Genomic DNA, 15,342 nt, shown 5'->3' with positions numbered 1-15,342 from the left:
TGCCATGATGTTTGACGTTTCGCAATTGTAAATTGTGAATAGGATATTATTGATCGCGCGCGCGCGCGGTGTTTGAGTATTCCTTTATAATCATACATTCCCTAATCTGGCGAATCTGTCTCACGTTCAATTTTAAAATCATTCACAGTATAACGAATGAGTTACATCAGGACGGCTGATCTTCATTATTCTGATGCACGAGGTGTGAAATTTCGTCGCGCTTAAGAGAAACCTCGTCGCATATTTAGATGACGACGCTTTCACTTTTGCTTTTACATAAATTGTTAGAAAACCATCGCTATTTTGATAAACATATAGCTTGATGTCATATTTAATCCATTCTCAACTATCAATTTTATTTAAAATAAGCAATTTCTTTGTAACAACGCAGGTAAATTAAGAGAATGTGAATACATTGAATTTTTTGTGTGTTTTTCTCCAATGCAAAATACAAAAATTTGCACTTTTCAAAAAATTGAAAGATATGAGGAAAAAATTAGTCATCTACACAGTAGATATGTAATAACAATAGATATGTAATTATTTTTTACGTACATAAAATAAAGATTATGATTGTAAATGTATGATAAATAATATATTTAATCCAATGAAGTGTATAAATGCTGTAACATTCTAATTAAATTATAATGTAAACAATGAATATTAATTCAAACGATCACATGCTGTCATTAAATAAAATTATCATAAAATGAATAATAGAATATATGTGGCTCGATGACATAAGGAAAAATATAAAAGAGCATACACCCACTAAAGCAAAGTGTATTTTGCGCAAGTTATATATTTAAATTCAAATCATAATGTTTTTGAACAACATTATCTGAATTTAAATATATGCGCAAAATACATCTTGCTTTAGTGCTCCTTTATATTTTTGAAATTATCACATATGGAGTTATTGTTGATGTATGGAATTATTGTTATATTATTGATATTTTAAATAATAAAATCGTATAAAAAATATTGTTAAAGTCAAACCGTACAAAATTAGAATTCAGATTACAGGATTTAAAAATTTTAAGAATTTCTAGAAAATTTTAATTTTCGAGAATCATTGATTTTTTTATTCATAATTGTTTAAATATTGCTATACATATATTTATGAGCTTTACATTTATTGTAAAATACATTTCTTTCTATAAACACGTTCATTCTATAAATTTATCAATTACAATAATTATATAGCGAACACGTTGTATTTATTATTCAGCAGACTGTGACTATGCAGTCATATTTCTGTAATCATAATCAAATTTAAAAGGAAATAAAATATATGCGCAGATCTACATCACGTGTCTATCCCTCTCCAAAATCCTGTCACATACTTCTCAGTCTTTAAAACTTGACTGCATCGATATTTCATTCAAGAAGCTAGTTAAAAATAACTTTTCAGCTATACATATATAGGTAGATATATTATATATACAATATGGTAACCAATAAATTATAAGCAATAAAATATGTACATATTTTAAATAGAAAGAAAGGGATAAAAATCAGTCAATGTCGAAAATTTTTTACTCTGGATCACTGAAATAATTATTTTTAGACTTAGATAATTAAAAACGATTACATCAATATTACTTCAACTTTAAAGAAAGTTTGAAACATATTCTCTCTCTCTCCCTCCCTCCATCTCTCTCTCTCTCTCTCTCTCTCTCTTTCGCTTCCTTTTTTTATAAAACCAAGAGAGACAGAAAGAGAAAGAGAATTTTAAGTCAAAATAAAAACGGGCTAATGAGAGTCATACAGCGGTACACACTTGGTGCGAATTAATAGTTTTATTAAAATAATACTTAAAATTCAGACATTTCGGCTTCACTCTGAGCCATCTTCAATGGTCTGAACAATATATTCTTAAAAATAATTATCTTCTATGACTGGACCCGAGAGTGGTAGCTCCTTCATCCTCATTCAAACTTTGATAAAAAATTAGATCGTTTTTTGGCAATGAATAGGATATCTAATAAAAGATTGTCATTTCAATAATAATTAATAAAGAATTTTAAGTCTTGCTTAAAGTAACATTTTGGTATAATAGAATCTAAAATATGAACAGGCTAATATTTTGTATTCGCGCTGTAATTTAGTCATTGCAGACGCCATTCTGCTTGAAAGGCGCTAACAAACGCGCAGCACCCGCAGCTCGCATAGTCTCTGCAAGATCCGCCGCGGTTTCTCCCAGCATGTCGACGCAGTGCGGGTCCGCGCCGTTTTCTAACAGAAACTCGGTTGTTTCCATGCGATCATGAAGAGCGGCGAAATGCAATGGCGTTCGTCCAGAAAAATTCTTTTGCGACAGATCAGCTCCAGCCAGCAGATACGACTGCAGACGCTTCGTGTTTCCTACAGTCGCGGCCGCGCACATCCTCTCGCTGATCAGCACAGCATCCCCGTGAAGATGTGCTCCACATTGTAGTAATACCCTGATGATCTAGAAAATCATAAAACGTACTTTCAACAATGATATTTTGATCATAGAATCTTAATCCGCTGGTAAAACACAAACTAAGCTTTAAAATGTTCTTCACAAGAGAAGAAGAAATAAGAAGTATACAGAGTGAGGCATTTAAAACAGGTCACCTGAATAACTCGCTTGTTTTTAACAATAGAAGGAAAAGTATCAAACAAAAGTTGCTTGGTTTCGAGGGGCATATAAGGTGATGGAATTCAGATTTAACTTCTTGAGAGCAGTCTTACCTCATGGTGATCGTATTCGATCGCGTCGGTGAGAGGCGTGCGATCAAATCGATCCTTAATGTGAACATTCGCACCCATTTTTAAAAGACGTTGCACGACTTTCATGTCTCCCTCGCAACAGGCTATATGCAAAGCCGTTCGACCATCTGCATTTGCTTGCGAAATATCCGCACCCTAATACAAAAAGCCGATTAAAGTAATAAATCAATTAGAAAATAATTTAAAAATTTGTCCATAATATGCTGTACATTTATATTATTTTTATATTATATTGCTATAATCAGTGTAATCAGCTTACTATCTGATATATGACATATATCAGAGACTAACATTTTTTCAAATATATATCTATTTTAATCTTTAAAGAGTTTTGAGTTTCTTTTTGCTAATTATAGAAAATTAATCCTCCAATTAATGCCTATACTATTTTGTCACAATATGTAATCCAAAAAACAAAAATAGATTGATATGGATTCAGATTTTCAGAAATATGCGCATTTCCGAACGTTAAAATAAATTCTTTTCAATTCGAATGTATTTTTGTTGTTATAGGAATTGCCTGAAGCACATTTTTATGTCTTTCAATCTAAATTAATATCAGCTTTTTCTGTGGATTGTAAATATTGTTCAATTTAAAATTCGTAATAGGAAATGCAGTTTTTCAATTAAATTGAATCCAGCTGAATCCAATTAAATTTAAATGAATAAAAAGTTTTTTTTTATTCAATTGGATTCAGTGGATGAATACTTAAAATACGTATAAAAATTTCAATTCATTCTTGATTATTGAGAACTGCGATGGAAAAACAGGGAACGACTCTTAAAAATGTTTAATTTTTTTTATAATATCCTCAGTCTATTCATTTTATTGCTTATTGAAAGAGATAATGATAAAACGTAAAATTAAGTAAATATGCAGATTACTGACATATCCTCTTAAAGACTCGAGTTTCATGACATCGCGCCTCATTACTGCGGCGTTCAGCATAGCTGGAAACAAGATCGATCCCAACTCCTGAAGTTCTACTGTCGAGGATAACCTCAAGGACCTAGCAACAGCTTCCACCAGGTCCCAGTCCTGTATAGCGAGCGGTCGACCGGCGGTCAATTCGCCCCGTAAATTCGTTTGCATCATTTGTCGCTTGGTTTCCGTATCCCAATCCTTTGATAAGACGTACGCGAGTTTCGTTAACGCGGCCTCTGGTGTCATATCAAAACCCGATATCACACCTGCGAATTGATAACGAATTATTGCGAGTCATAAAATAAGATTTATCTAAAGTAAAATACGTAACACTATCGTAAACACAGGAAAATATTTATGTTTATAACTCTGTGTCGCGCTTTATTACGCAAGTTTTGCGTAATATTTTCTACAATCTTTACTGAAAAAAGTTTAACAGAGAGATAATAGTACATTGTGTAAGAGTGGGGCATATTTGTTTATAGCGCGGCCGGGCGCGAGCCCATTTGAGTTGCCCCCCAATGGAGTGGGGGCGATGCCCCCACTCGCTACACATGTTTTTATTTACGGTACCAGCTTTTTGGAGTAATTTTCCAGCTTCGTACGCATCTGAGACACATCCAGTCGAACATTGAGTGATATTCACAATAATCACACCGCGCTTTGTTGCTGCGTAAAGTTCCTCGATGATGTCATCGCGATTTGTCGGGACATTCCCCGTACCGTAAGACTGTAACACGACTCCCTCGATAGGTGGTTGAAGAAACACCTTAACCAGATCGGACGTGATACTAGGAAATAATCGAAGTAGGCCGACGTTTCGATTGAGCGACGCGTGTACGTAGAACTTCTCCATAGAACATGGACGGAAAATCAAACAATAGTCCACTGTAAAACAATATTAATCTTAAACTCTTTAGATATCTCTCGTATTACTCTCTAAAATTTAAAAAAATCTCAAAAAAACTATATTGTTGACTTAAATTTGTATAACAACCTTCGATTTTGATGTTCGCCGTGGCGAGGGATGAAAAGTTCGGTGACTGGAAGGCTTCGAAGGATGTCGCAGATGCCTTGCTTGTCCGATTTCCGCGCAATAAGTTCGTACCAAAGAACACGCATACTTCAGGTATATTGTAATTCGCCGCGATTACGAGAGACGCGAGAAAATTCTCCAGACCGTCGCTCCTCGCATCAAAAATCGGCACTTGTGAACCGGTTAAAATGACAGTCTTGCCCAGAGCCTCGAGCATGAATGAGAGAGCGGACGCAGTGTAACTGAGAGTGTCGGTGCCGTGAAGGACCACAAATCCGTCGAAGCGTTCATAAGATTCCTTAAAAAAAAAGTTGTAAAGATTGTTTTATGGTAATTTAATCTATTGCCAAGTATGTTTCACCTTCATTAAACATATATAGAGAGCTTTAGTTATAGCTTTCCTGTAACTTGATTAGATTAACTCGAATCAGATTACATTATCTCTAACTGTTTAGAAATGTCGAGCGTGAATTACTTGTAGTGTTTCACCAAGATCAAGAAGTTCAAGAAATCTTGTCTTGATTTTGTCTTGAATCAAGACAAGACCAAAACAAGAAGGAGAAAATAATTTCAAGTCAAAACCAAGTAATGTGTTATCAAGACCAAGATTTCTTGACAAGAAATCAAGAAATTTCTTGAAATTTTTTATGTATAAGGGGATCCTAAAGTAGTCTATTTTACGACTAAATCGTATAATTTTTGTATCGTAAATACTTTTTTTATTTAAAAAACAAAAAATTTCAAGAAATTCAAGTTTCTTGAGATCAAGACAAGAAATGCAGTGTGAAGAAATGCTCAAGACAAGAAAAACGTAATTTCTTATCTTGAAAATAAGGACAAAACAAGAAATGTTTTTCAAGATAAGAAATCTTGTCTTAGTGAAACACTAAATTTACTTGGTACTTAATATATTGTTTATACATTTTCGTTTGCGTATGGAATTGCTTTGAGTAATATCAAGTTATTGTTTTAAAAAATAAATTACATTAAAAAAATTTTTAATAATAGGGCAACATATTTTCTTTGAATTACTTTGTCTTTGTCAATGTAACTTGATTAATGTACCTTAATATCGTTAGCAATGCGAATCCACTCATCCATAGTCATATTACTGGAATCGCAGAGATTCGAGTACTCCAATACGTTGTAAACAACCCGACGACTGTCAGTTGCGGTCACGCTGTAAGATTAAGAGGAAAACACTTTAATATTGCGTAAGAGAAAGCGAAAGGGTACGCGGGAAACCGGTTCACATTCTTCCACAAATTAGGTGAAGCGTCTGTCATTTTTTCGGTTCACGTTTCCATACAGAAAAAATTAAAGATTGAAGAAAATAGCACACAAAAAATCCCGATTTTTAATTGTTTTTAAAAACAAACATATTTTAATTATTATATTAAAATTTTATTTTGTATGTAATTAATTATTTATTTTTTACAATATAAATCGAATGATTAATTTTGCCATAAAAATTATTATATTCAACGTAAAAAAACTTAAAAAATCATATAGGCCAGTATTTATAATTCATTCTTATTTTAAGACAATCTTAAATATAAGTATATACAAATATTAAATATAAGTATAAACATTGTAAATGATTTATTTAACAATGTACATAAAGAAACGCAAAGAGCCAGTAAAATAACAGATAAATTAGGAGGCGCGGTAGTGTCTCCGGCCATGTTCAAAAATTGAAAGGCACTACAAGTCTCTTATCCCGAGCCACCAAAGTCCAATTTTCGGGGGTGCATAACTACTAAAATATAAAAAATTTTGAATCGAACGTTATATGTCCTGAAAGGCGGTATCGCCACGAGTAATTTGAGCTAAAAAAATTTAAAATCGATCAAGTCGTTCTAGACGTACAAGCGGTCGAAATTGATTCGGTGATGATTTTTATGAGAAATGAAATAACGTCTCCTTCTCCTTCTTCCCCTTCATCTTCTCTATCCGCAGTCATATGTACCTCTCTCCTGTCGGGTTATTCTCAATTTGTAATAAATTGAATTTATCTGTTATTTCATCATGGACAACCATAATTTTTACCTAACGATTATGATTTACTTCTATTGTTCAAGCATCCGAATTTATAATATAACATATAAGAATCTTTGGTAAAAATTCCATTATTAAAATTTAATTTTGTTAACATTGAGAATGACCCGATCGGTGTCAAAACGTTTGTTTTACTTGTTTATTGTTCATTTAATATATTGTATTTTTTATTATATTTTTTTTATTTGTTATTATATTTTTTTAATATATTGTCTTTGTTTCTCTTGAATTTTATTGTTTTTATTTTGGCTCGTTGTCCGATACATTATATTAATTTTTATATATTATTCGAGCGTTCTCTCAATATTATTAATTAAATTTATCTGTTCTTTTACTGCGGCTTTTTGCCTTTCTTTATATGCATTGTTTTATACTTATAAAGCCTTATTAATTTTATTATGATTTATTTAATATCCGATTTCCTTCTCACGAAAGTTCAAAGTTACAACGAAAGTTTCAATGAAAATTTAGTTAATAACGAGTTTGTCGAAATCATTGTTGATTTATTATTTCTGTATGGGAATTCGCAATAATAATTATAATATCTGCAAACAATATTAAATGTTAAACACTTACGGCAAAACTAACGGCCCCATCGCCCCAAATCTTTTTTCGGCATACTCGCGATCATGCAATTGTGGATATTTTCGTAGATTCTTTACAAATGCATTGGCTAGTGGCACTAGTACTACAGAAAACAATAATTTTGTTATAATCAGCAAAGTATGATAAATATAAAGATAATTATAACGTCATAACATTATTTACTATATTAATTTATTTGTTATCATATTTGAAGCTTTAATTGTATTATAATTTTCTTCTACGTTTAAACATTTTGTAAACAAAAATAAAATCAGAAATCTAAAGTTGATTTTATTATACGAATCTGTAGTGGAAGTATTAGGCCCAGTTCCACAATTCACAGTTAACTTTTAACCGAGGTTTAATTAATTTCCCATCGTTTTCCAATTTTTGAATTAGAAAGAGATGAGAAATAAGTTGCACCTCGGTTAAGAGTTAATCATGAATTGTGGAACTGGGTCTTAGTCTTAGTCGATAAAGTTGGTCAATCAGCATTAATCGTACAAGTTGGCATTGATCAACTTCACCAATAAGATTTAGGACTACCTATTCATTGCATACATAAAGATAAATTATCGATAATAAACTGTTCTTTGGATCTATAAAATCTTTATTGGAATTCATCCATCATTAAAAATGTATTATTATATACGAATATATGCTACCAACGATCTATAGACGAAAGACATTAAAAATTTGTAAAATACATGGTCTGTGAAACGAGAAAAAAGCTAAAAAATTAAGGATGTACAAATCAAAGATTCCTCGTGAGATCGAATCGATGGGATTTCATAAAAAATGAAAAAGTCAAAAACATCCATACGCGTGAGGCCAGCTGTGTCTGAAATCTACGGTGATGAAGATTTTACGGTGCAAAATTTTACGTCCTTCGAAATCCGCAATGTAATTCCTTAAATTTTATGAAATAACTACCTCCTTGTTCATTTCTCATCATTCCTATTGTACCACCCGTGTAGAGCACCAGAACGTGACCCTCCTTCTCGTTACCATTGGCCATGCTGCCGGTGACGCTTCTTCTGATACTTTTTATATTTTTATCATTATTATCGTTATCACAAATGTTGTCTTCTGACCCGCTAGGCAATCGTGACATAAAGCGCGTGAAACCGTTCCAAGGACTTTTATGCGACTGGCAAGACCGATGGCTGGTGTCGCATGATCTTGCTCGCACTGACATGACGTCAGGAATTGGTATACAACTGTAGTTACTCTTCCTACCAATACAAATTAACTTCAATTTTGATTCAACATACTCTTTACTTTTTTTAGTTCTTAGAACTAAAAAAATGGACAGTTAATTAAATAAAAATTAAAGTTAATCTAAGTAGATTAACAATTGAATCTTTATTTAATTTACTCTCCATTTTTTTGTTGTAAGAATTAGAAAAAATAAAGCAGTAAGTTGAGCTTAAATGCCTGTTTTTATCAATCTGTTCCTATCAATGCACGTTGTTACAGAAACAAGCATTAGAAGAGATGTTTATTTCTTAAATTTTTCAAAGATTTATAATATTTTTAATGAATTATTTTTGTCTATAATTTCTATTATCTGTGAATATTATCTCAAATTAAAAAAATATCTATAGTCCTTGAGTATTAATTAATCAATTATTAATTATATATAAAAGTTACAATTTTTTGTACTTAGATTGATATTAATGAAATTAATGTCAGTAAGTAAAAGCCAATTTTGTGTTCACCTTAGTATCTTTTTCAGTTTTTTTCGTGGTCAGAAATAGAACAAAAATAGGTGAATAACAAGGAAAAATTGCCACATCACTTGTTATCATCTGTTAGCAGCCAGCTTATTCGATAGTAATTCAGTCTTATACATACACTATTGTATGATCGTAGAATGTACCAGTTCCAAGCGCTTAGAAGAATGACGAAGAGCGATGAGTTTTTAGCTGTCTTGTTCTATGCATGACTATGACGATGTGTGAAATATTTATCTTCCAATAATGCAGTTATTAAGAACGACAGTTGTAAATAACTAGGTGAGATAAACGAGTTACGTTTTTGTTAAAAGTATAAGTTAATGACCATTATCTTATACTTCATTAACAAAAACGTAACATCCTCGTTTATCTTTTTTTTTTTTTTTTTTTAATAAAATGAAATGTATTCGAATATATTCCATTTTATTGTTTTACTGCCTATAATAAAATTTAGAAATTACAATTTAATTGAAAAAAGAAACTTGCATTTATTTATTTGTCCTTTCTGTATCTATATATGTTTAATATTTTATTAAATTAAAAAATATGAATTTTTATATGTAAACTTAATAAAATAAAATAAAGTTATAAAATAAGATAAAGTATGTGCAAAGAAATGATCAAATTATCTATAAATTATTGAAATATTGTGTAAAAAAAAGGATTTCTAGCTGGGTTAGAATCATCACGGTGTTAGCTAGCTGCGGTGTTCGGTGCTGACAGTATCAGCTATCGGTGACAAGAATCTAATCCAGCTAGCAATTCAGTAAGAAAACAAGTATTATATGCTGTAGACTTTAGTTGAATAGATTAAATAATTACCGAGATTAAAATTAGAGTCTCTTTCACCAACTCCGATTAACGCTAACCAATGGTTAACTCTATCATCACGATTGCCAACTTCTTCTTCTTCTTAATTTAATGGCACCCGTCGGCAAACGTCAACGATACGGCCAAATGTGACGACTTGTAAATAATGAGGACGATGAAATACTCAAGGTCGGTTTTAGGCGGTAAGCACGGTAAGCGGCGCATCGGGGCGTCATAAAACGGGGGCGCCTTAAATTCCAGCGCCAAAATATTTGAATGTTTAAAATAAATATTTAAAAATATTTAGAAAAATAAATTTTGCAAGCGTTGAGTCAATATAAAATAAGAACTCACTCTTGTGTTTTTCTTTCTTGTCGCGCTTCTTTTCGCCCTGACTATTGCTGTATTTGCTTTGGCGCTCACAATATTGTTTATTAAATATTAAACAATTGCTCACAAGCGTCGTGAGCGCCAAATCAAACGCAGTCTAGATGTATCTATAGGATGCACCGTTGGCAGTTACACACAGCAAAGTAAACAAAGAAAGAGCATTGAAGTCGCGAAAGCACGAACGACGAGCATAGCGGCGAGAGGCATGAGGGCGACTTTTCGCTGTTCGTAATTTGGTGATCTTTCAATTGTTTCGGGTGAGACGTCCTCTTTCACTCGCCGCAAATGCTCACCTTTCGCGCCATCGCGATTTCGCTGCTTCTTTGTTTACATGGCTATGAGTAACTGCGACCGGTGAGCCAAACCACGCGAACCATAAGCCCTTAATAAGACGTGTCCCTGTTTGGTGATTAAAAAATATGTTCAAACAAATCAAACCTGAATCTATACCTACACGTAATATCAATCCGTAATAAAATTTTTTTGTTATATCTTTTTTAGTATTTAAGTTATTAATATAAAAATTATATTGTTCAATTTACATTTGCGTATATGATAAAGTATGTGAAATATATCATATAATATATGTTAATTTTTTAAATTTCATTTAAAGTTCATATTTTCTTAGTTTAAATAAAAATACAGAATAATTTCGAAATTTTGTTATTATTATATATTATTATATATGAATGTGAGAAAATGAGAGGGAGGGGCGCTTTTTTAAATCTTGCGTAGGGCGCCAAGGATGCTGGAACCGGCTCTGGAAATACTCGCGAAATGACGTAGCCCGAATGGACACCGGACGCTCGCGTTTATGACGTCGTTACACCGCACGCGCATCAGGACGAACAGGTCGCCCAGATTCGCGCGAGATAAATAACAATATATCAAAAGAAAATACAAGGCACGGTCGGCAACACTTTTCAAAAAATATATAATTGAGAGCACCCGAAACGCATCCGCCGCGGTCGAGTGGTTCTTCGGAACTTACGATTGTCAACGTGAGAATTAAACACAGTTTATCTCGAAAGAGAAAGAGAGAGAAGGTGTTTTGATACATTAAACTGCTGTTGGCACTTCTGCGAGTTAATCGGCGATTAATTTAATCAGAAGTTAATGAAAGAAGCCCTTAATCTATATTAGTAGAAATGGGAAATTAAAGAAATTGAAATTTAATTTTTCGATTTCTCGATCAGAATTCGACTAAACTATCGATATCTCGAAAGTCCATTTAGTCGATTTCTACATGTTCACGAAGTGTATCGTATTGCCACATTGCCACTGTTGCTACTTGCTAGCAATACAGACAGTAATTGCAAACACCTGATGCGTTGAGTGTTGTCGCGATGAAATCAGAACAATCGCGATGACGGTGAAGGAGAGATTGGAAGCATATAGGCGCAAAAAGCGCAGACAGGAAATGATGGAATCGATCAAGAGCGTAATGAGAAACATAATTTTATGGAATCGTGAAGATAAAATCGAGCATTCCTTTACTGAAGAATCAGTAAAGGAGGAACAGGTAAGGTTAAATTTTGCAGTTGACATTTATGAGGAAAAGAATCAAGAACTTTGCGAAAAGTGTGTGTTGTGTTTTAAAAATGTTTTGAACAAGAAAGATAAAAATTTCTTCCTTTGTTTCTAGGTGAAATTGTGCAAACACTCAGTAGTTGTCGAAGAGGATGTCCAGGTTCAGGAGGTAGACATTCAGGAGGAGGATAGCATGCAGGGATCGCAAAATACAGTGTTAGAGCGTGTAATCTATTTATTATACTTTCTGTTGTGGGCCACATTATATATGATCGCGCTGGAGTACGAGTTTGGTGCTGTCTACTTCATACTGTCTGCTTTGATCTTTATCTGTTTAAACACCAGATCAGGGCCAAAGCGACGCGGCGAACCCAGTGCTTATTCTGTCTTCAATCCGAATTGTGAGGCAATAGAGGGTACTCTTGATGCGTCACAATTCGAAAAAGAAATACGATATGGTATAGGAGGGATACGATAAAGTTTACATTAATCAAGAAAGTCTGAATACAGATTTGATGTTAAGATATTATTCACATTCACTATTTTACATTATGATTGGAGTAATTTGATGTGAAAATGAATATGTGACATTTTCATTGTCAGATAAATATCCTTATGATTTAAAGCTGAAGTAATGTCACATGAGCATAAATGTGTATGTGAATTACATTTAAAACTCTTTTAAATTAGTATTTATTTAAAAACTAATATTCTTATTTAATTTAAGTCGAACAGAATATAAATTCAAATATTTAATTTGAAGAGAGAGAATTTAGTGTTTCTCACATACAGGGGTGTAAATTACGAATATAAATCCTGCATAGTTTATAGTTCCAAAAAGATATAAAATGTGATAGCGAAACTATGCATCTGTTAGGCTTACGTGTAAGAAAATATAAATAAGTATTATATTATGTGTTACTTTTGTAAATTTTTACACAGAGAGATAGATATATACATTTTATTTATGCTTAACTGTAAAATTATTATTGCCCATAGCTAAGAAATAAACATAATATAAGATAAAGCAAAGAAAATGCCAAAACGATTTTCGTATACTATTTATAATAGAAAAATGAGCTATGGATCCTTTATACTCACTACTTTTCGTTTTGTCATTTATATTGCTTTGCGTAGAAAACAATTGAGACTGCGAAATTAATGAAAAATATATATTCACATCAAGAAGGCATCTTGTAAGAATCTATTTTCTGAAGTTTCTCATATCTTCTCTTTTCTTAAGAGAGAAGTTTTTCTTTTTCCTATCTTTCCTGCAAAATTTCTATAGCATCTTCGTAACATTTTGTCATCTGGTCGAGATAAGCTAATATGATAGATTCGCTAATGGTTTCGTGTGACATTTTGTGAAACGTCGCTAGATCGGTTCTGGAATGCGAATCGGTTTGGTCAGGACATAAAAGCGCCTTATCCAGGTCTAGAAGTAGATCATTCCATATCCTTATACGCAGTATTCTAGAATACCACCGTATTAAAATATAATTATATTAACTTGACATGTTATGAGACAATTTTCTCAATAATTTTAATTCTAGTAATTTTTGTGACATTCGTGAAAGCGATTTGATTTCATACAAACATTATAAGGTTTGTTAATTATAATTGATCATTAATTAATTCTGAATTTATTATACTTACTGAGTATTATCGGTCGCGTCGATTTCTGCATTAAGCTCTTCCACGGCTGTAAGCAATATCCTTAACGTTTTCTTCAGTTTCTCTGAAGGTGCAACATAGAAAAGCAACGATTAATTCAGACTCTTTAACATTTCTATTGAAAATTAATAAAATTGAAAGAAATAACAAAAAAACCTTTTGCGTCTTGAAATTTGCTAGAGTCGATAGACTCCAATATTTCATTAACAGTTTTGTTAAAATATTTCGTTTCCCATTGAATAACTATACACTCGGACAGTCGCCATATAGTTTGGCTAATCATCTGAACCAGAGTTACGTCGTGTAGTCGGGAATTTTGATTGTGATGATTGTGCATAGAACTATTATCATTCTGTATTATAAAAATAGAGAAATTTTTTATATATTAATTGAAATTTGAAAGAGATTTGCATGAAACGAGACTACTTACGAACGAAAATATCACTTGTGGAATATCTAAAGAAAGCCGAGGACTGAATACTTCGTGTTCGAGGTATGTCCAGTTATTACCACCGGGTATTGTCCTAATAGCTTCAATAGCTATGGATCGCATGATGTCTGATCCAGATAAAGCCGCATGACTGTTGGCTAAAATAAGATAATTCCTTATACTATATTCTTTATCCAGTTCATAACGCAAAGGTAAAAAAATTCGAGCAAACCTCGCATGAAACGACCGTGCACCATCACGTAAGCTACGGCTTTTCGCCACATAAATGTAGGCAGAGCCTGTGGGCAAATGTACGAGGACGTAAAAGACATGCAAAGGATTAAACTTCGTCGTGGTCGCCAATTATGCCCTAACCATAATTTATCTAGAACTTGCGCCAATTCCAGAACTAATGCGATACCGTCTTCATTAACGGATAGAATAATATATCTATCTGAAACAATTCGGTAGAATAAATGGAAGCCCTGAGAGGTAGAGAAGAGAGAAAAGATAAAAGGCATTGTTTTCCTTTTTAAGTAAATATGCAATAATAAAATCAGAAGACACACGATAAGTATTTTGGATGTCAAGTAACTTCCAAACTAGCCTATTTTAAACATGATCGTTTTAACCTTTTGAGAATGGGAACTTTCTAACAAAGAAAACTTGTTTTTTACGGATTTTCAGAGTGGCTAAATTCGATTCTAGCTTCAGACATCTAAAATTTTATAATACGTATATCTAATAATCTGATTATTATATCGTAAAACTTAGTTTTAGAAGAAATATGTTTAAAAAAAATCGTTTTTTTTCGAAATTTCTAATTAGATAGTATGCCCCTTATTTTACGTCTAATAAATGGTAAAAACATAATAAATACGCGCTGAAAGCGTATAAGTGTCCACAAATCTGTAAATGTCTGTAAAATTGAATTTTTGATAATTACATTATTTTTGCTAATATTAAGTAGTATATTAAGAAAGAACTTAATTTTACAAAAAAAACTGTTTAAAAATCGATATAGTAAATTCTTCATTTTTTATCTAAGTAAATATAGTTAAAGCATTAAGAGCACACCTGGTTCTTGTGAACCACGGATAGTCACGCGAATGCATGATGCATGGTTGTACACCTTATGAATGAGTGACAAGTTGGAAAAGAGCCCACTTATGCGTTGCATATCTTCATTCGACTTCTGTTTATTTCTAATTAAAAATAACGAATATTTATTAATAAAGAATTTAATTTGATAATTTTCTAATTAAAATTTTCACAAAAATTAATCTACTATGGTATTATATTTTGATATATTGTCATATATAAAGTAAGAATATATTCAGATATATTATCATATATAAATGGATAAGATATTAAGGTAATGTACGTCATGCGATCATAGTCGAAC

The 15,342-nt window shown here is 32.3% G+C and overlaps 3 protein-coding genes across 4 annotated transcripts; 1 reads left to right on the top strand and 2 right to left on the bottom strand.

Annotated features, from left to right (window-relative positions):
* Positions 1–1,746: 1,746 nt before the first annotated feature.
* On the bottom strand, positions 1,747–8,588 carry LOC108779385 (L-asparaginase 1). The gene is made up of 8 exons (XM_018546795.1): positions 8,298–8,588; positions 7,356–7,467; positions 5,787–5,901; positions 4,683–5,019; positions 4,259–4,573; positions 3,650–3,951; positions 2,722–2,895; positions 1,747–2,455 (listed from the first exon to the last, which is right to left on the bottom strand). The coding sequence occupies exons 1-8, from the start codon at positions 8,560–8,562 to the stop codon at positions 2,108–2,110; spliced, it is 1,968 nt and encodes a 655-aa protein (XP_018402297.1). The 5' UTR covers positions 8,563–8,588; the 3' UTR covers positions 1,747–2,107.
* Positions 8,589–11,620: 3,032 nt separating this feature from the next.
* Saysd1 (SAYSVFN motif domain containing 1) lies at positions 11,621–12,330 on the top strand. Its single transcript, XM_018546813.1, has 2 exons — positions 11,621–11,825; positions 11,949–12,330. Exons 1-2 carry the CDS (start codon positions 11,670–11,672, stop codon positions 12,309–12,311), a joined length of 519 nt encoding a protein of 172 aa, XP_018402315.1. The 5' UTR covers positions 11,621–11,669; the 3' UTR covers positions 12,312–12,330.
* Positions 12,331–12,929: 599 nt separating this feature from the next.
* On the bottom strand, positions 12,930–15,342 carry LOC108779394 (uncharacterized). 2 transcript variants are annotated; one of them, XM_018546809.1, is made up of 7 exons: positions 15,322–15,342; positions 15,015–15,142; positions 14,170–14,391; positions 13,938–14,095; positions 13,664–13,859; positions 13,490–13,571; positions 12,930–13,306 (listed from the first exon to the last, which is right to left on the bottom strand). In XM_018546809.1, exons 1-7 carry the CDS (start codon positions 15,324–15,326, stop codon positions 13,096–13,098), a joined length of 1,002 nt encoding a protein of 333 aa, XP_018402311.1. In that variant the 5' UTR covers positions 15,327–15,342; the 3' UTR covers positions 12,930–13,095. The 2 variants fall into 2 exon arrangements, with proteins under 2 accessions (XP_018402311.1, XP_018402312.1); XM_018546810.1 differs by lacking the exon at positions 15,322–15,342 and having other exon boundaries at positions 14,170–14,387; positions 15,015–15,124.

The sequence above is a fragment of the Cyphomyrmex costatus genome, unplaced genomic scaffold (assembly GCF_001594065.2).
Source record: "Cyphomyrmex costatus isolate MS0001 unplaced genomic scaffold, Ccosl1.0 scaffold59, whole genome shotgun sequence".
Classification (NCBI taxonomy): Eukaryota; Metazoa; Arthropoda; class Insecta; order Hymenoptera; family Formicidae; genus Cyphomyrmex; species Cyphomyrmex costatus.
Note: the sequence above shows the minus strand (reverse complement) of the source record. Positions and strands in the feature narration are given on the sequence as shown.